The sequence below is a fragment of the Stegastes partitus genome, unplaced genomic scaffold (assembly GCF_000690725.1).
Source record: "Stegastes partitus isolate 25-593 unplaced genomic scaffold, Stegastes_partitus-1.0.2 Scaffold767, whole genome shotgun sequence".
NCBI classification, from domain to species: Eukaryota; Metazoa; Chordata; class Actinopteri; family Pomacentridae; genus Stegastes; species Stegastes partitus.
The window spans coordinates 228,352-248,417 of NW_007578498.1; the positions used below are offsets into that span (position 1 = coordinate 228,352).

The 20,066-nt window shown below is 40.8% G+C and overlaps 2 protein-coding genes across 2 annotated transcripts in view; one reads left to right on the top strand and one right to left on the bottom strand.

Moving 5' to 3' along the window:
- cfap61 (cilia and flagella associated protein 61) overlaps positions 1-9,934 on the bottom strand; it is a 44,782-nt gene extending 34,848 nt beyond the window's left edge. The window contains exons 1-11 of the mRNA XM_008291888.1: positions 9,792-9,934; positions 7,898-8,048; positions 7,613-7,689; positions 7,253-7,320; positions 7,040-7,160; positions 6,322-6,466; positions 4,912-5,109; positions 4,050-4,138; positions 2,502-2,541; positions 1,448-1,581; positions 705-831 (exon numbers count right to left, since the gene is read on the bottom strand). Coding sequence (XP_008290110.1) covers positions 705-831; positions 1,448-1,581; positions 2,502-2,541; positions 4,050-4,138; positions 4,912-5,109; positions 6,322-6,466; positions 7,040-7,160; positions 7,253-7,320; positions 7,613-7,689; positions 7,898-8,048; positions 9,792-9,934 — 1,293 coding nt within the window. The remainder of the gene's footprint in view (positions 1-704; positions 832-1,447; positions 1,582-2,501; positions 2,542-4,049; positions 4,139-4,911; positions 5,110-6,321; positions 6,467-7,039; positions 7,161-7,252; positions 7,321-7,612; positions 7,690-7,897; positions 8,049-9,791) is intronic.
- A 366-nt stretch (positions 9,935-10,300) lies between these two features.
- On the top strand, positions 10,301-18,703 carry crnkl1 (crooked neck pre-mRNA splicing factor 1). Its single transcript, XM_008291887.1, has 14 exons — positions 10,301-10,463; positions 12,367-12,519; positions 12,706-12,797; positions 13,098-13,256; positions 13,710-13,876; positions 14,156-14,334; positions 14,484-14,654; positions 14,988-15,179; positions 15,340-15,399; positions 15,536-15,616; positions 15,920-16,159; positions 16,861-16,962; positions 17,273-17,521; positions 18,125-18,703. Exons 1-14 carry the CDS (start codon positions 10,416-10,418, stop codon positions 18,554-18,556), a joined length of 2,325 nt encoding a protein of 774 aa, XP_008290109.1. The 5' UTR covers positions 10,301-10,415; the 3' UTR covers positions 18,557-18,703.
- The last annotated feature ends 1,363 nt before the right edge of the window (positions 18,704-20,066 follow it).

Sequence of the window (20,066 nt, forward strand, 5' to 3'; positions counted from 1 at the left end):
CGCAGAGGAAGTGCGGAGAGTGACTGAATGTTGTAAACGCAATGTCAGAAAAAATAAAACTTATTTGAAGTCTAAACAAGTCAGTCATACTTCCCTCAGCAGCTAAACCCTGTGTCAGTGGCAGAGAAATTGAGTATTGTTACATATTTTGTAATAAAACGTCCTTGTAACTGTTTCTTTTTTTCTTTTACTTTTAGAAGTTTTCTTCTAGAGTGAAGGAACAGTGTTTTTAAATTTTAAAAAAGGCCAAATTGACCCAGTATTCACAGAAAATTAGTTTTAGTCGAGAGCTAAACAGCATCATGCAACAGTTAAATTTAGATGTCCAACACTGTTTGCTGGATCTAAGCTGCAGTCGAAGTCGTGTGTTTGTGAAGCTGGCACCAGGTGAGTTACTATCACTGTTCTAGTCATAGTGCGAAGGTGAAACTTTGCTTGATTAAAAACACAAAAGTAATTGCAGAGAAAGAACCAGCTGATTCTGAAGAGGTCACAAATGTTCTCACATGCAGCTGTTTTTATGTGAAATGACCTGAGAGCAAAACAAACTTAAAGACTTCTTCAACAGATTTTCTTGCTGGTTGCTGACCGAGAGTCCCAAACCATCTTCTGTTCATTATGCAAAATTCTCAAACATGAGTCCTGCTAAAGCTGCTCTCTGAAACTGAGCCGAACCAGCCGATGATCACTGTGTGTCTACTGACTGTATCACTGCAGGCCTCGTAGAAGCAGTCCAGGTCCTGCAGCAGGAGCTCACTGAGGCTCAGATCCTTCACCAGGCCAGAGACAGCAGGCCGGTCTGCAGGCACAGCCGGCCTCACCTCCACGCTCCTGCAAGAGCAAGAGCACTGAGAGGAACACTGATCTATAAAGAGTTTTAATGTGTATAAATGATCTTTTACTATAAATAAATGACCCAGCAGCTTATACTCTGTAATCACTGTTTCTAAAACAGGGATGTGTGGACCCCTTGTGGTCTCTTTCAGCATTGCAGGGATCCATGAATGATTTTTCAAGCAATGACATATGTATGTAGTTACTTTTCCACTGAAATAAGGTGTATAAATTGTTTTTTTAATTAAATGATCACTATTAGATTATGAATTTTATTTCTCAGACAAGTCGAAAAATCTGACACTGGATCGTAAAAAAGCCTAATCTCTATTATCTCCTGCCTCTTTCTTTTTTTATTTTGAAATATCCTCTCACTGTGAGCACCCACACTAAAAATGTACAGGTTTTGGAATAAAAACATCCTCTTACCACTTCCATGTTTGTACAGCATAAGTAAAGAACTGCAAGGACAGCCTTCTTTGCGTGCAATAAAGACAGATTCGACAGGCTAACTGACTTGAATATGGTTTTGTACGTCTCATGTATGAACACATGCCGAAAAACGATCAAAGTTGTGAACCTAATATCTCGGCAATCACACAGGGTGACACACCTGAGTCCAGCACGGTGACAGACGTAGAGTTCATGGGACAAGTTGGTGGGACTCGAGGGAACCCTGACAAAGTTCTGCAACAAGGGGAGCACAGGGGCCCCAACACGAAGTGTGATGATGCAGAAGTTCAGGTCCTAAAAGACAGAAGGACAACATATACGTAATATCTTTTTGAGCACATCTCCAGAGCTGTGTTGCAGGTGCCAGAAATAAAGCGAAAAGATTTTTAAAAATAATTAGTTAATATTCATCAGTTTCACGTGCAACAAACTGAAACGCCCTGAATCAAAACAGTACTTGATGTGACCACTGTTTACATGTAAAACAGGGCCAGGCAGGTCTGTGGATTCAGCGTGTCTCCGTGTCTCCTGTCTCTTCATGTCATCCAGACTGACTTCACAAGTTGAGATCTGGATCCTGCAGGGTCCAGGCCATCTGTTGCAAGACTCCATTTGAGGCCAACTATATATATCATTTTTTTTATGACTCTGACTGAATGTTGGGGCTCGTTGAATTTTGGGAGCGATCAGATGCCTTCCTGAAGGTATTACACGACGGATAAGACGGCCTGATGGTTAAAGCGCATAGCAACATACTGTGGTGTAATTACTGACAGAGGACCCTTGTTATATACTTCCTCTCTCTCTCTCTCTGCTTCTGTCACTTGCCACTCTATGCTATCGACTCCCAAATAAAGGCAAAAAACAACAAATTAACAACAAACAAAAAAATAATCCAAACATCTGTACTGTCTAAACTTTTGGACTCAGTCTCAGCATTCAAAACAAGTCTTTAAAAACATCCCCATACCATAAACTATCTCCAGAGTGTCATGTCTATTTAATTACTTAAAAATTGCTGCTGGTGTGAAGAAATTCCATTTTTGTATACTGACATACTGAAACTTATGTCTTAACTTGACCTAATTCTTTCACATTTCATTATTCCAAGGGCTTTTGTCTATGTACCGTCATCACTGATTTATTTATATTCAATCATCAGATGGAGAACATCAGCTGGTGCTTTAAACATAACATGTCAAGGTGATACTCACAGGGAAAAGCTTGAATATATATGGAATAAAGTCCACTGATCTGGAAGAAAAGAAGATGAAATGAAAGTTAAGTGAAAATACGTGTCTGTGCCAAGTCGGTGATCATTGTGGTGGAACAACTGGCCGAGCAATCTGCCCGCAGCCTCCAGCCCAACTTCTCGCCTTCAACTCTCTGTCACTTTAAGCGCAGCTCTCATTAATAACGTGCTCACTCTCGGCAGGAAGCGACTCGGCTCCATATTCAGTAACAGCTGGGAGGTAAGGCGGTGGTGAGAGGAGCGCAGCGGGAGCCAACTAACAGTCACTCTCCCTGCCTTAACTCAGCATATGACTGATGTAGCTCTGGATGGCTGCCACCACTGCTGCTGAGTTACCGCCTCAAAAATGTGCAAAAGTGGGAAAAATGTTTAAACTGAAAATGGAATACTTCTGAATAAAGGTCCATTTTTAACAGTGATATCTGTGAATTACAGAAAATAGATAATAAAAAAATAAGTATCCTGTGTCCTGCAGCCTTTGTGTATCTTATTCTTCTTGCCTTATTTAATCTACAGGTAGCTACAAACAGTATTTAAGCCTATTCAGGACTTTTGGGGTCTTGTGGACCCCAGACCATTTGGTTTAGGTGACAGGTATTGTTTTTTTTTTTAATTTTTGAAGATGTTTTTAAACTATAAAATAAGGACATTTGTATTTGGAACCAAAAATACATCAACTTATCAGAAAATGTATTTAACATAGTATAAAAGTCTGTCATAAATACCAACAAATATTTTGCACATATTCTTTCCTGGAGTCCAATGGACCCCGAAAGACCTTCTACGTAACATGAAAGTCCTGAATAGGGTTAACTTTTATGTTGTAACATTTAAAGTACACTAAACAAGCTATTCTGTCCAGAAAACAAATCATAATTCTTGTCAAAAATGTTTACTAAACATTTCAGTGTAAATTAATTTCAGTTAAAAGCATTGTTTTTAAGTCTTTAACTATTATGCATTCACTGGATACAACTGGAATTATTAGATATTTATTATATATTTCCAGCCCGATTGTCTTTCCAGTCTGTGACTTTCAGCCTTGAATTTAGTGGTTTCTGCAAAGGACATCTTTAAAAAGGGCGCCACAAAATATACAACATGTATAGTAAATTAGGTTTCATTTTTACAATATGCTCAGTGATTTCTCAAAACATCTGGTTACTGTAGCTTTAAAATAAAATGACTTGAACAGGAGGAAACAGTGTATCGTCAGGTGTTTGTTAGGGACTGTTTTTAGCTGCAAACTAGCCCACAGTAGCAGCACAGTGATGTATGTTGGACTGAATGAAATGAAACTACAGTGTGTGTGTTCATGCTGAGAAATGACCATGTCAGTCAAAACAGCACTCTGTTTTGATAGTTTTTGGATAGAGATTCAGGCTTTGGATAGAGATAATACCTGCAGTAGGACACATTTATTGCAGGATTCACTCTTTTCACTGAATTTGATGACAATGAGTAAATACAAATAAGTGCCAACTTTATTCTTTAACTTTACAAACCTTACCTTGTCCCATATTTCTTGTCGAAAACGAAGAGCTGAATACAGAAAGTGTTGGATTTCCCTGAAAATGTTTCAGTCACCTGTGCCTCCTCCTGTTTACATGAGAGTGACAGAGACAACAAAGACAAGGTGAAATCTAAAAGCGTCCCGGTGAGGACACCCAGGATCTTTCTGCGTGGAGTTCACATGTTCTCCCCGTGCAGCGTGGGTTCTCTCCGGGTTCTCCGGCTTCCTCCCACACAGTCCAAAAACATGCTGAGGTTAATTGGTGATTCTAAATTGTCCGTAGGTGTGAATGTGAGTGTGCTCGGTTGTCTGTCTCTAAGTGTGGCCCTGTGATAGACTGGTGACCTGTCCAGGGTGTCCCCTGCCTTCACCCTGAGTCAGCTGGGATAGACTCCAGCCCCCCACGACCCTAGTGAGGATTAAACGGTGTATAGATAATGGATGGAATTTCAGGCTTAGATTTCCATCTTTTTACTGACAGAACTGCACATCACACATGATTAGTTCAAGAATTGTTGGGAAGTTCAGTTTTTGACTCTGACAAATGTTGTTATTTCTTATTTAAAGATAGATGCCTTTCAAACCTGCAAGTGGGTTTGGGGGTTCATTGGATTAGCTCACATAGGCAATAAATGTGAAGAAGAAACCAAAATGATAGACAGCCGTGGTTGTTTCATTTTAAATCAAGTTTTCTAGAGAACAGAACCAGTGTATATGCATTGAAGGCTTTTTTTCCCACTTTCTCAGCAGGAGTCACATTTGACGTGATGAACAGGCCTCGTCTGTAACAGTGTGCATCTCATTATTTTAAAATTTCCCTGATTTAAGGGTAAGTTGGTGTTTACATCAGTTCAGTTACCTGCTGTAAAGTGGAAGTTAGAGTTTGTCCTTGTTCGTCTTCATCCTCACTGGGGTCAGACTGAGCAGCAGAGCCGTCAGGTTTTGGTTGCTGCACTTTGTACAAACCGTCAAACTCGCTCAGGTCAAATCTGTTAGGGAGCTGCTTCAGATCAACATGAGCAGTCACACTGATGAAGCCGACAACAACTCCATCAATCTGTGGAGGAAACACATTCACATTAAGCTTTATGTTCACAACCCACAAGTCTCCAATCAGGTCTTTGTATTTTCTGTTTTAAAAACTTTGTGTGCAGGAGCTTCTGAAGTAATTAACATTTATACGTTTTGCTTTGTTAAGAATAATCAACAGAAATAGAGCTCAGTGGAACTGCATCGGCATAAAGTCAACAGAATAAAATAGAACAGTCTGCCAGAATGACAGATTATCTCTGGAGACTGCACTGCAGGAACACCAGCGGTGTTACCAGTGGTAAATTCACTATGACCTGAACAAATATGACAGCTTTTGTGTTTAGTATTAGCAAAAATACTGAGGTCCAAATTTTCCTCTTGGCTTTAGAAACTGTAATTAATCAGCTTGCTCTGGAGCTTCCAATCACATCACAAGCTTTTCCTCAGCAGGTGGACTTGTTGTAATGGAACTGCACATCATCAGCTTCCTTTTTTTGAGAACTTTGAGGACCTCTTTAAGAGTCTCTAAATGGATGTTTCTGTTCTAGAAAGTGATTATCCATACATCTTTAGCATTTAGAGCTCAGCTTACCTTAAACACTAATTAATTCTCATGACACATAAAACCCAAGTGGACATGCTGTGTCTCTAATCAACCATCTAACAGGATGATAAAATAACTCAGAAAATATCTAAACACATTATATCGCTTCACAAATAGTTTCTGGCACGCAGTGGCCTGAACAGCCAAACCCTCTGGGATATTGTTGGATTGTTTGTTCTCTGAGTGCTGAACATAATCAGACAAAAAGCCCAAAATGCTTCAGATGTCTGGACACAATATGTTCAGTGAGAGCATGTCTTGGCCAAGTATCAGCTCATATCTGCCATATGCTGCCATGAGCACATGTCAGCCCGACTGGCGGGGAGGAGAGAGGAGATCTGTCGTCTCTCAGGTCCTTAGGGAATTAACCCCAGCAGGGCTCCTGACAATCAGTCAAAGCCTCACCAGCGAGCTGCTATTGCATTATTTTTAGACGGGAACAGTGAAACAAATGGTTGAAACACATACAGTAACTCACATAAGACCACGCAGGCAGGAGGGATGAACTCCTGCATTTTGCATTTTAATGGCCGCTGTGGGTCACTTTTCAGGGGGACAGAAACATCAACAATTGACCGAAATTAAGTTTATATAAAGTTTAGGTGAGAGAAAAAGCTTGAAGATGGAACAAACCTCACAAACAGCGCTGTGAGAGTCCTCAGACTTGTCCTCAATGAGCTGTACCAGGAAGTATGGCGGGTCAAAGACAGCTGGCAAGTTGCCCGCTTGCTCGTTCTGCTCTTCACACATGAGCATAATGTCGTCACAGTCTTCCACTCTGTAAAATACAAAAAGCTAACACTTCAAAGCAACACAAATCTGATTTCTTTTTGTATTACAATGAATCAAATTCGGTTCTGCAGAATGGAAAGTGCTTGACTCACTAATCATCATCACACATAACTGTACAAAGGCTTTAGCCTCTTTTAGATCGAGGTTTTAGTTTAATGTCACATTTACTGAGTAGTTTCTTCTCAACGCCCTTATTTGATTCATTGTTAGCAACAGCAGGGAACTGAAGATTGAAACAAGCTACTGAAAATAGGAATGTCTGCTAAAAGTGTCAGATAATTCTTCAGGAGCTGGAGACCAAATCTGAGCAAACAGGAGAGGGTGTGCACTCATCACGTGATGAAAAATGAGTTAAGTTGGATGCTAATATCGCTCAGCAAGGTGATAACATGTCAGGACTGTGGACTATTTCTGCTCCCAAGTGACCAAATATTCAGTCAGTTCAGCTTGAACAAGTCTACCTACGACCTTGATCTTTACAATCTTTTCACTGGACTGTACAGCTTCATTATTTTCTAACCAGATACTGTGTATGAGCAGAGGAATGAGCAGAAATCACCTGGCTGGGCGGATATGAAGGCCTGGAAAGTACTCTTGTCTGTGGCTGATCAAAGCTAAACACTGAGGCCCTGGGTCAGTCAGGCGCCGCAACGGTTCAAATATCTCATTCAGCGCCGGCTCTGGAAAGACACAAGTCACGAGGCTGAGTCTCTTCACAATTATTTTGTTCATGAATTATGAACTTAACACTGAATTTGAGGATGTTCTTCACCTAAATCTCCAAGATTTGGGCTAACCAGGGAGACGCATTCAAGCTCAGGAACGGCATAAAAAACAGCCCTGTAATAAGAATAAGAACAAAGTGATCGGAACTAGGCAGGTGTTATATTAACCCTTTAGGACCCATAATCTGGCTGCTTCTAACCAAAGCATCTTCAGTAACTCTCATTTTTAATATTCATGATGCTCAAGCTGAATCCTGACAGTGTCGTGTTGGACATCCCCATAATTTTAACAGTACACACAACACATGCATTGACTAATAAGGCTTTTCAATCTTATGGACAAATACTAGAGCTCAAACAACAGTCATTCAGAAATTAAACTCTGGCAAATTTTACATCTTTAATACCTCATTATCTCCTTTACACTTGCTCTGGAGAAATTTGTCTGAGCCACGAAAAGGTGGAGGAAAAGCGTGTTCAGAGGCTGTAGAGAGAAGACAATGAAACCAGTTTCCTCCAGTACTTATGTCGCCTCACTTCATTCTAATTGCCAGAATTCAAATACTGTAAAAGTCTTGGAATTTTACCCAGTTAGTTACATTGAGATACTGTATATTGAAAACAAATTACAGCAGTATGTATCTTAAAATCAAATGCATCAGCTCTTGTGTGAATTAATGAAAGATACAAACTGTGCATTTTTCTGCACTGAAGTGTTTCTTCAGGAAGGTTTCCCACTGAGCCTGATCCACCAAGTCTCCAAAAGGGTGATCGAAGAAAGAAGCATGAGCCAGGATTTCGTCCTTTTCATTGAGCAGAGTCACGGCCAGATTGGCTTTCTCTCTGCAATATTCAGAAGAGCAGAGATGAAACAAGACATTGACGTTAAGGGATGTTTCACATTATTCATAATCACTAGTTGTCTTCACTTACACGGTTCTGTGTAGGGAAAAAAAAAAAGATCAAAATATCCATAAATCATCTCAAATCAAGCTGAGCATTAAACCTCTGTTGCCTTTATAAGTATTTGAAATGAACTGAACATACAGATGAACAGTGAAAAGGTGGATTATACTGCAGCAGTAAGTGTAGCAGTAATGGACATTTTTATATTTTTCCTCCATTGTTTTAAACTCGTGAAAAGCTGTTAGCGCTGAGCCAGGCCAAACCACCGTCGTGGGAGTGCAACCTCATGTTGTTCACGGAGTTGTGGCTGAACGAACTCACTCCGGACTCGCTCGTAACTTTGGACAGATTTCACCTGGTCAGAGCGGACCGGAGCTGGAGGGAGAGTGGTAAGACGAAAGGCGGGGGACTCGCCATGTATGTGAATGAGAGATGGTGTGATGCTAGCACGTTAGTGTTAAAGAGCAGCGCTGCATGAAGGATGTTGAACGGCTGGTGGTTGGTTTGCGGGGGTTTAACCTGCCAAGGGAGTTTTTGCACATCCTGGCTATTACAGTTTACATCCCCCCTCGGCTGATGCTGTTGCAGCCTGTGAACTCCTCCATGGTTCAGTGTCCCAGCTGCAAACATCACATCCTCAGACTCTGATCATCATCTCAGGAGACTTTAATCATACATCGCTCTCTACCACTCTCCCTACATTCAGCCAGTATGTGGACTGCCCAGCCGGACACGGTGGGGCCTTGGACCTGCTGTGTGCGGCCACCGGGGATGCATATTACTTAATTATTGTTAGTTTCTTGTACTTTCTATAGTTTTGGATGCTGCTGTGACGTGTAAATTTGCCCTAATGGGGGATCAATAAAAAATATTCCATTCTATTCTAGTTTTGTACTGAACAGCAAGCAAGGGTGTTTTCCTTGGATGTCGTCCATAGCTGACATTATGAACGGTCCTTCACACTGTCTGGGCTCTCACAGAAACTCTGAATTACATCGATGACCCCTGTGTCAAGTACGAAGCACTTGCCAGTCTGTTTTTCAGACTTCTGATAGATTGTGCGAGTAATGCACTCTCTGTGGTGTCTTTTTTGGAGAACAGCGACTGTGGCTCTGATTAGTGGCACTATGTCTCCCTCTATACGTCCTGATTACTACTGCAATGACATTTCAACAGCTTTGTAGTTCGTCAGTGATCTTCCTGTATCCTTTTCCATGCTTGTGAAGTCTTACAGTCTGATTTTTCAGTTCTTCACACAATTCTTTTTCACGTGAAGCCATGACGCAGACATGCAGATAGACACAGCTCAAAGGTTCAAAACTAAGAAAGTTCTAATGTTCACAGGTCATTTCATGAGCATGTTTAATCCGTTAGTTTAACTGGAAATAACATGCATACTCCATTTAGTTTCAGTGATTACCAATTTTCTAACTTGTTAGTGATTGCAGGTGTGTTGACATTTGTTGCACAAATTTCTACTCTGACTTTTTAGTCTTTCCAAACTTTTCCTTTGACTGTTCTACTTGTGATCTTAAAAATGCAATTACTGCGAGGTGATAAACTTTTGAATCACTTTAAATGATACTATAGGGTGATATTGTATTCACTTCTGTTGCACACTGTATTCAACAAGTCAATCTGTTGCTTACTGACTCTATTAAAAAGAAATATTTTCCTTACAGAAGATGGATCACATTGACTCGTCCAAACACCGCCTGAGTTGAAGGGCCAAGGAGGCTGTCAATCTCCTGAGCATCCGCCGACTCACTTCTTCTTACGGTGACAGTTTCCACTTGGCCGCTGTCTGAAGTTATAGTCCTCATCTTTACTTGGACTGATTTTAATGAGACACAGAGAAACGTGTCACTTACAACAGTATAGCAGCAACAACGACGATGATGATGTAGCTCACGTTAGCGAAAAAAAAAAAAAAACTACGACTCTTAACGTTATACCTAGAACAATTATTATTTACCGTTCTCAGATTAATATCTAACAAACCATACAACTACTCCTACATACTTTACGTTCTGTTGCTTATGAAAAACACGTGTCCGTCTTGTTATTGCTAGTTTTCGTCGCAGTCTGTTCTCATGGTTCTAACTACCGCAAACTCCGTTGCCATAGCAATAAGACGGCGCTGAACCGCAGGGGTTAATGGGAAGTCGCAAGGCATTGTGGGTACTGTCATGGTGGCTCGCGCTAGAAGAGACCAAAACGTTTCGTGACATTTTAGCTTTGGCTGTTGTCGTAACAGTTTCATTAAGTTTGGGAAAGTAATAATTTTAAAAACCTGCCAGCAAAATGGCGTCTACCGCGGCAGGCAAACAGCGGATACCGAAGGTGGCGAAGGTAAGCAGGCAAAACACAATATCAGAGCCATGAGCTGACTGCGGCTAAGCTAATGCTAAGAGGTAGCGCTAAAGTTTAAGCAGACTTTGGGAGGAAGCGCCAGCAGCGCTCGTGTTCGTTTTTAACAATATTCAGACTTTAAAGCAGTAACTATAAACTCCAATAAAATAGTAGCTCAACTAGTGTTTTAAATGTGCAAGGTTGGCCCGACGGAAAGCACATTAGCTGGACAGTTAATTGGCGAAGCTATCGGTTGTGTTGTCAGTTTTATATTCACTGTGCTCTGCTTTGTTTTGGCTCCCCTGTGTTTGATAGTTTCACGGGGTTCCTTCACGTATTCCGGGTTCAATTTAAGAAAGAGATCTGGACACATTATAGTATGTAAAATTATCCCTCTCGAAAGTCCTCCAAAACCCTTTCGAAAATGTTCTTAGTATTTTTATTTTTTTTTGTCTCACACATATTTCTAGTAATAATTAAGAAGGGCTGATTGGCTATTAGATTGTGTAGTATTCTGCATAATAAGAGTAGCAGTTGTTTATTGATCTAACATATAATAGTCAAGCCCACATGGATTTCTGACGCACTAGGGCTGCGAGTAACGATTCCTTATTCGAGTTTGATTATTCAGTTTTTCCACCAAATGCCAGAAAAAACAGAGAAAAATTCCCATTCAATGAGACGTTCCTTGAAAAATCTGAGTATGTGTGATAAGGAAAAGCAAACACTAATCATACTTTGAGAGGTTTAGAAAGTCAGTTGAGTTTAAAATTATTTATTATCAAAGTTGTTGCAAATTAATTTTCTTTTTACCAACTTATTGAATAGTTGAGTAACTTTAGCAGGCGTTCAAAGCACCTACATAAAACAACACATTTGAGAAGAACCTCCGAAATATTGTCTTGTCAACAAAGTAATTTATTTTACCACTATGACTAATGTATATTTATTAACAATAAAACCCATTCCTCTAAAGGAAAATCATTACTGTTATGGGTCATGATGTTGTACTTAACTTGAGCTATGTGAAAAGAAATCTGTGACTTAAATTGTGCTTCACATTAGGCTCTTTAGTTTATGTAGGTGTTTCTTGCCATGCCCTCTTCTTAACATTCAGTCTAGACATGATGTGACACTGAGAAAATCCTTGTTTGCTCAGAATGTCATTCTGACTACTGGAACGTTCACACAGTTATTGTACCATGTTTGCCTCTATCACAGTGCTACATCGTGAGCAACCTGAGGCACAGACATATGTCTGAGAGGTGAACATGAGTCGAGTGTCATTAGCTAATGTGCAACTCTGATTCAGTTGAATAATGCAGTCTGAGGAAATGTGCCTGTTGTTCAAAGAAGTCCACATGGTCACTGCCAGTGATCTGCTTCAGTTTGACTGCTGACTCAGGGGTAAAGCAGAACCTAAAGTGGTTCAGTGTCATGTTATGTTTAGAACTTCTTGTGTTTTTAAATGTTTCTAAATCCTCAAACTTTCTAATTATTATCAAGTCTGCAGTAATATATTAGAATTTTTTGATGTTCTTTCAGACTTTTGGACCTGTAGAAACATAATGTCATCCACTCCTACATTTGAAACACACGTTTGAGTCATTCACAGCCATTGTCGGTGATATACCTGCTTCTGCCTTTGATTTGGGGTCTTGTTTGACTCAAAATTACAGCCTTACAGCCCATCACAAGCATCTGAATACACTGAGTGAAATTTCTTGTTGTTGTTTTAATGACTTATTTTAGGTCTACCAAAGTGACTATAGTTGAAAATCACCTGATGCTGATTAATCTGTATTGTCCCTGGAAAAAAAAAACAACAACAAAAAAAAAATTAAGACATAATGCTAGTGATGGCAGGGACCCTTATTTTAAAGGACATTCTGCTGTGTTTTAGGTGAAGAACAAAGCTCCCGCAGAGGTTCAGATCACTGCTGAGCAGCTGCTGAGGGAAGCCAAAGAGAGGGAGCTTGAACTTCTGCCACCACCACCAAAACAGAAGATCACTGATGAAGAAGAGCTGAACGATTACAAACTAAAGAAGAGGAAGGTAAGTGCTGACCTCGAATTGTCTTCAGTGGCAGCATGTTTAAATTTCGAAATGTAGAAATGTGTTCAGACTGCTCTTAATTGATGTAATCAAATAGGAACAAAGACACTGTTTTTCAGTGAAGAAACAAGTAACTTGTAGCATTTTTTGGCATCAGGTCACATTGTTGTCTGTCTTTTTCTTCAGGGGTTTGAGGACAACATCAGGAAAAATCGAACTGTCATCAGTAACTGGATTAAATACGCACAATGGGAGGAAAGCCTAAAGGAGATCCAGAGGTACTGTGCCTTTTACGAGGATATTTGTTCTGCATAAACCTCAAATTCATGCTTATTTTATTGTCAGATTTAGAAATTCACAGCTGTCCAGTGACAAACCCGTGTCCCTAACCTCCAAGCTTGAATCACAGCTCCATATTGCGCTTAGTCTTCATGTTAAGCATGCTAAGAATAAATCTTACTTTGACATTTCAGGTAAATTTAACCCAGTTTACCTTGAGTTTGTGCTGGACGAAACAGCTGGGTGCTTTCTATTCCTGTTGTTCAGTTTTTCCTCATCACTGGTTCCTCTGGTTTCAGGGCTCGTTCCATTTACGAGCGAGCGCTGGACGTCGATCACCGCAACATCACTCTGTGGCTAAAGTATGCCGAGATGGAGATGAAGAGCCGCCAGGTGAACCACGCCCGCAACATCTGGGACAGAGCCATCACCATCCTCCCACGAGTCAATCAGTTCTGGTATGACTGATTTTAATGACCTCCAGATACACGCTTGACACATTAATTAAAAAGGCCACAGCTCATGATTATTACCATTATCATCAGACCTACTGTGATTTCCTTAAGTCTAAGAAAGTCAATATTTAAAAGAAATATCTGTATTTTTTGTTTAACAAGGACTTCAACTATTTAAAAATAACCAGAATAGTTGCAGATAGTTGTCTTGTTTCTTATTTTTTGTAGGAGGAATAGACTCCTAAATTAAAGCTGTAATTATTTTTTAATTGAACGTAGTTGCTTGAGTTTGTTTAGAATGAGTGTTTGACACTTTGACAAGCCTGATACATGTATGCGACTGTACAACTGGAGGGATAATCTTTGGTGTGTGTTTGCAGCCTCATTTTCTTGTGTTCTTTATTCCTCAACACTTGCTTTAACTTTTTGATGTTTTGCTCTTTGTCCTTTTAACAGGTACAAGTACACCTACATGGAGGAGATGCTGGGGAACGTCGCCGGCTGCAGGCAGGCGTTTGAGCGTTGGATGGAGTGGGAGCCTGAAGAACAGGCCTGGCACTCCTACATCAACTTTGAGCTGCGCTACAAGGAAGTGGACAAAGCCCGCACTATTTACGAGCGATATATCCTTCTGTTGTTATTTTGTTTACCCACAGAGAAGAGCACTTTTTACTGATAGACTAGATGCAGTACAGCTGTTTATTATAGTGGGAGGCCAAATTCAAACTCCATGACTTCATGTGTCGCAGGCTATAGGTCAGCAGCTGATGACTTGTTCCACCTCCAGGTGAGCTGAGAGCAGACCTACCAGTAGCTAACATTTGTTGAGGGCAGCTTTTGTGTTTTTGTAGCATTGTGATAGTATTTGTGATTCATGTACAAATTCCTTGACTTCTCTGCACTTGTCATCGTCCACCCTGAAGTGAAAAACTGGATTAAATATGCTCGCTTTGAAGAGAAGCACGGTTACATCGCTCACAGCAGGAAGGTGTATGAGAGGGCAGTGGAGTTCTTCGGAGAGGAACATGTGGACGAAAATCTCTTTGTGGCCTTTGCCAGGTTTGAGGAGACACAGAAGGAGGTGAGACTTCAAAACGTGCTTTACGTTTATACTTTTCAATTAGTTGCCTGAGAGCTATTACACCTACTGATATTCGTCATCCTAGACTTAACTGAATTGAATCTGCTGGACTATCTTTTGGCACGTACTTACTGTTCCTTCCTTTACAGTTTGAGCGTGTTCGAGTGATCTATAAGTACGCTTTGGACAGAATCCCGAAACATCAGGCACAGGAGCTCTTCAAGAACTACACGATGTTTGAGAAGAAGTTCGGAGACCGGAGAGGGATTGAGGACGTCATCGTCAGCAAACGAAGGTTCCAGTACGAAGAGGAAGTGAAGGTATCGGCTGTGGAATAGTCGAGTCTGGAAATGTGTGGAAACTAGAAGCTCTGTTCCTTTTTTAAAATTCATATGAATCTGAACATAGATACAGATAGAATTAAATCACATAGAGCTGCACAATTATGGCCAAAATGATAATCACATTCATCTTGATCTGTAGTGAGATCACTGTCATTTACCGCGAATGATAAGACTACTGAACAAAATGTGTAGTGGCAACAATGTAGAGTATGCTGGGCACTAGAGGGAGATGTTCAAGTGGTGGCAAACACCAAACAAAATCTCCAAATCTGATGAGTACAATTTTTTTTATCTCTCATATTCATCCAGGCAAATCCACACAACTACGACGCCTGGTTTGATTACCTCCGCTTGGTGGAGAGCGACGCCGACCCCGACACTGTGAGAGAAGTTTACGAGAGAGCCATCGCCAACATCCCCCCCATCCAGGAAAAGAGACACTGGAGGCGATACATTTACCTGTGGATCAACTACGCCCTGTACGAGGAGCTGGAAGTCAAGGTTAGCTCATCGTCCACCTTCATTTTACCACATATTTGTGATGTTGCCCAGGTGGAACAATTCAAACAAAAAAAAAGGGAAATAGACTAAAAAAAAAAAAGTTAAGATCATTTAGTCAACCAAACAAACTCTGCAGTAACATTTGTCTTGCTTTTTTCAGGATCCTGAGAGAACGAGGCAGGTGTACCAGGCCTGCTTGGACCTAATCCCTCATAAGAAGGTAACTTACACGTTTACTCTTCAAAGACAAGGTCCCTTCAGTAAATTCAGAATGCTTATACTGTGGTTAACATTACAGTAATACTGTTGTTGCTGTTGTTACCTGATTGTGGCAGTCTATCTGGTTTTTGTTTCAGTTCACATTTGCTAAGATTTGGCTGCTCTACGCTCAGTTTGAGATCCGCCAGAAGAACCTGCAGGGAGCCAGGAAGGTCATGGTGAGATTTAACAATCACACTGTATATACTTGTCATTAGGATCAACGTAGAGACAGAAATCAAGGTGGAAGTAACATTCTCGTGGGTGACACGTTCATTCATTGACTAAATGAAGACTGTAGTTCAATAGTTTAAGGCCAAAGTGCCAAAGGCTCTTTCAAGGGAGACCTGGAGGACAACATGGAAATACTGTCAATAAGATGCATCCACAGGTTATGGGATTCCAAAGCTAAATCAAGGAAAGGAGATGCATTCTGACTGGATGCATACGTGCTTCTCACTGATGAGCGTTTCTTTTTTCAGGGCACAGCGATCGGTAAATGCCCGAAGAACAAACTGCTGAAGGGCTACATCGAGCTGGAGCTTCAGCTACGAGAGTTTGACCGCTGCAGGAAGCTGTACGAGAAGTACCTCGAATTCAGTCCAGAAAACTGCACCACCTGGATCAAGTTCGCAGAACTGGAGACGATCCTGGGAGACATCGACAGAGCGCGCGGCATCTTCGAGCTCGCCATTGGACAGCCACGTCTGGACATGCCAGAGGTATTGAGAACAGTATTGATCATGTAGATATTGTTTTAAAGCTGTAGGGTTAGGCTTACATTTTTCCACTGCTGCGTTAGTTTGTCAGATATCTGTATATACAGTCTTCATAACAACAGGAAGAGTAAGTGTTAGTCTTCCAAGAAACGTAGGAAGAGTTTATCAGGATGCTTTATGACAGTCAGGATTTCTGAGTCGATGCTTCTACATTCTTATTTTATCACTGCAGCATCACTGTATCAGAATAACACAAGCCGACTTTGTGATGAAAATAAATTCAAATTAAAGTCTTGGTTGTATTTTATTAGTTAATAATACCAATAATTATACATGTAATATTTGTCAGACAGAGTTTATCAGGCATTAGCTGTTTTTATTTTTCTCACGCTTTTAACTTTCTTACATGCAGTGCGTCACATAACTAGAATATCATCAAACAAAGATTGTAATTGTTCCTGGACTGTTTTTTTTTTTTAGACTTACCTGAATATTTGGAAATTATTTCTAGTGTTTCTCCAGCTTCTTATTCTAGCTTAGGCTCATCATGAACAACCAATGTCTGTGAAGCTCAGTAAAGTAGAAATCCAAAACATTTAAACATCAAGTGGTGGAAAATTGTGGTTTTTTTTGGTTTAGAAATATCTCTTTCTCCCTTTCAAGTGCTGAAACTGTCGGTGTATTTATGTCTGTTCTCTTCCAAGGTTCTGTGGAAATCATACATCGACTTTGAGATCGAGCAGGAAGAGTTTGGAAACACCAGAAACCTTTACAAGAGGCTGCTGCAGCGCACTCAGCACGTCAAGGTGAGAACTGCCCTCCAGCTTTCTGATTGTATAGAAGAAAACGATATTCTTCAAATCTCATTCAGATATATTTACATTGTGAGTGTTGCAATCTGAGTGAATCTAAACCTTAGTGTGCCAATAATGTGAGATGAAATAAAAGAATTAGTTTCAGGCGAGTGGTGCATTTCGGCAGCACAAAACATACTATTGTTACAAGGAGATGGTGGATTTATTATAAACTACTCATTGGACCTCCATTTTTAAAATAACACCAGCAATGATTGTTGTAATAATTCTAAAAACCACTTGCCCTTGTCTTCTCATGCAGGTTTGGATCAGCTACGCCAAGTTCGAGCTGTCGATCGACGGCCCCGACCGGCTGCAGAAGTGCCGACAGATCTTCGAAGAGGCCAACAAAAGCATGAGGAACTGTGAGGAGAAGGAGGAGCGGCTGATGCTGCTCGAGTCCTGGAGGGACTTCGAGAAGGAGTTCGGCTCCGACACCACCAGAGAACGGGTCCGGAAGCTGCTGCCAGAGAAGGTGAAGAAGAGGAGGAAGCTGACGGCTGAGGACGGGGTAAGAACTGGGAGTCAACCAGCAAACTGGAGTAAAACCAGCTGCCTGGGCTGGGTCTTTGTGCAGCTTTTTCCTCCCCAAATGTTTTCCTTTCTTGTGTCTTGAAGGTCTTTTGGAATGTACACAGGCATTTGACTACATTCATTCAAATTTCTTCTTTTTTTTGTCTCTCGATTAAAATAACTAGAAAACAGTGGAAACGTAAATAATAATCTATCAGAGAACAGTAGCAGAATGACATGCAGAGAATTCACCAAGTGACAATCAATTATTGATGCAAGATAAAAGTATGAAGTCTTGAATTGGTCTGATTAGGCAAAAATCAAGATTTTTTTTAAAGAGTCTTTAAGTAGGACTAAACTACTGTAAACTTTCTCTGAAGTCAGCATATTTTTTAAGTCATTTATCAAACTAAAGTGACAAGTCTCTGGCTTTAACTTGTCAAATGTAAGAAGTTGCTGCGTCTTATTTCTTTGTAAATAGATATATATTTTTAACTGTCAGTTGGACAAAGCAAGAAAAAGACATTTCAAGGTGTCACTGACAACAAAAATCATCCTTGTAGCTCCAGGTGTTAATCAGTCTCTCTCTCTTTGATCTTAGTCGGATGCAGGCTGGGAGGAGTACTACGACTACATCTTTCCAGAAGATGCCGCTAACCAGCCCAACCTCAAGCTGCTTGCCATGGCCAAGATGTGGAAGAGGCAGCAGATAAGCGAATACGACAATCTTCCAGAAAACGATGCGACGGCTGAAGAGACGACATCACCATCCTCTGAAGTACCTGCAGCCGCTCCTGGAAATCAGCCGGAGAACGAGTCCGGCAGAGACACTGTGACTGAGACCCAACAGGAGGGCACATACGACGACCGAGATGATGCAGGCAGCAGCAGCAGCAGCAGCAGCAGCAGTAGTAGTGGCAGCGGTAGTGGCAGTAGCAGCAGCAGTGAGAGTGATGGCGATGATGATGATGATGATGAGAAGAAGAAGAAGGAGGAGGAGGAGACGAGGAGCAGTGAAGAAGATAAAGATTAGACTCCTCGCTCAGTGACACGAGGGAACCGGACAGTCACACTGATTTTTCTACTGTTTGTTTTTTGTTTTTTTTTTAAACAACAAAACCAGCTCATGAGCAGTCTTTATTGTATGCTTTCTTTGTGCCATTATACATACATCAACTGAGCCTCACTTGTGGTTTTTTTTCTTAAGCAAATGTTCATTTAGAATTTACAAGAAATTAAAACTTTTCAATTCATCCAGGATGTTTTGTACAATCAGTGGCTCTCTGACTAATGAGCACTGAGAATGGGGGAAGCAGCCTGTGTGACACTTTTACTATGTACAACGTCACTGAGCAGGAGCTGAAATCACAACATTACAGCTGATTATCAGGATAAAGGGAGTCAGAGAGCCACGGTCTACTGTTATTCGATGTCTTCTGGTCTGACAGGATGTGGCAGTGGGATGATGGACTTCTTTTCTGTGTCTCTGGACAGAGCTTTCCTCATATCTGCAGGAAGACACAAGAAAGTCATTAGTTTTGCAGGTTAGGTTTCTGCTTTATCAGCTGTTGGTCCTGGAGGAACAGCGCCCTCCTCTGGTTGTGTTTAATATCAAACTCCAGCCTGTCAACATAAAAAAGAAAAAGTGCAGAGGTTTTGTATACTATTCTTCTACAGTTACAACAGCTATTTAATGTCACTAAACATTCATGTAATTACTAAAGGTAGGTACTTAATTTATGTTTAATTTGTGCAAGGTTTAAAAAAAAACCTCCGAAGTGAACGCGACAGACCCTCAAAAGGTCACAGTGAGAATTTTTTGAGGACTAATTTCGAGTTCCCTCACAATCTGCTTTATATCGACTCATATGAACAGCTGCTGCGTTGGTCCTGTCCATTTTTAACACACTAGTTTAGAGAAATGCTCTGTTTTGTGTGGGGAGATGACACGACACTTTACGTTATTATCCTGTTTGTTTTAAAAGGTCGATCTCAGACAGCATCCAGCTGCTCTGCCTGGCTGTGGCTTCTACATGTCTGTAGATCCAGTTTACATATCAAACTGCTAATGGTGTACCTGATCTACGTAGGCCTACAGGATCTAAAAACACCCGCTGCTACTTATTAAAAAAAAAAAAAAAAGAAGAAGAAGAAGTAGGGATGTGGGCTTTCATTGATCTTACCGTAAGCGTCCTCGTCAGGTTCTCCATTGCTAGCTGAGTAATATTCTATCACCGTCCTGTAGACGCTGTAGCCCAGACGTTTGTACATGTTCACCGCCACCTGGTTGGATACTCGTACGAACAGATCCACAAAGAATCCCCCCTTCCTACAAGACATTGAAAATGACATGATTTATTCTATGATTGAGAAATACCTCCAGTCGTTGGCTCATCATCTGTTGATCTTTAGACAGAAAACACTGAGCTGAGGGAGTTTTACGCTTCACAAAACCTTCAAAAAGACTGGGTTACAGAACTTTGTGTGGCATCGAGGCACTGCTCTGTGAAAGTTTCTTGATCACTGGAAATCCATCCATCCAT

Excerpts from the sequence above, each read along its gene's own strand:
- crnkl1 (XM_008291887.1), top strand. The coding sequence starts at position 10,416 with ATGGCGTCTACCGCGGCAGGCAAACAGCGGATACCGAAGGTGGCGAAG. Across the intron at positions 10,464-12,366 it reads GGATACCGAAGGTGGCGAAG|GTGAAGAACAAAGCTCCCGC; the intron begins GTAAGCAGGCAA and ends GCTGTGTTTTAG. Across the intron at positions 15,617-15,919 it reads AGGGAGCCAGGAAGGTCATG|GGCACAGCGATCGGTAAATG; the intron begins GTGAGATTTAAC and ends TTCTTTTTTCAG.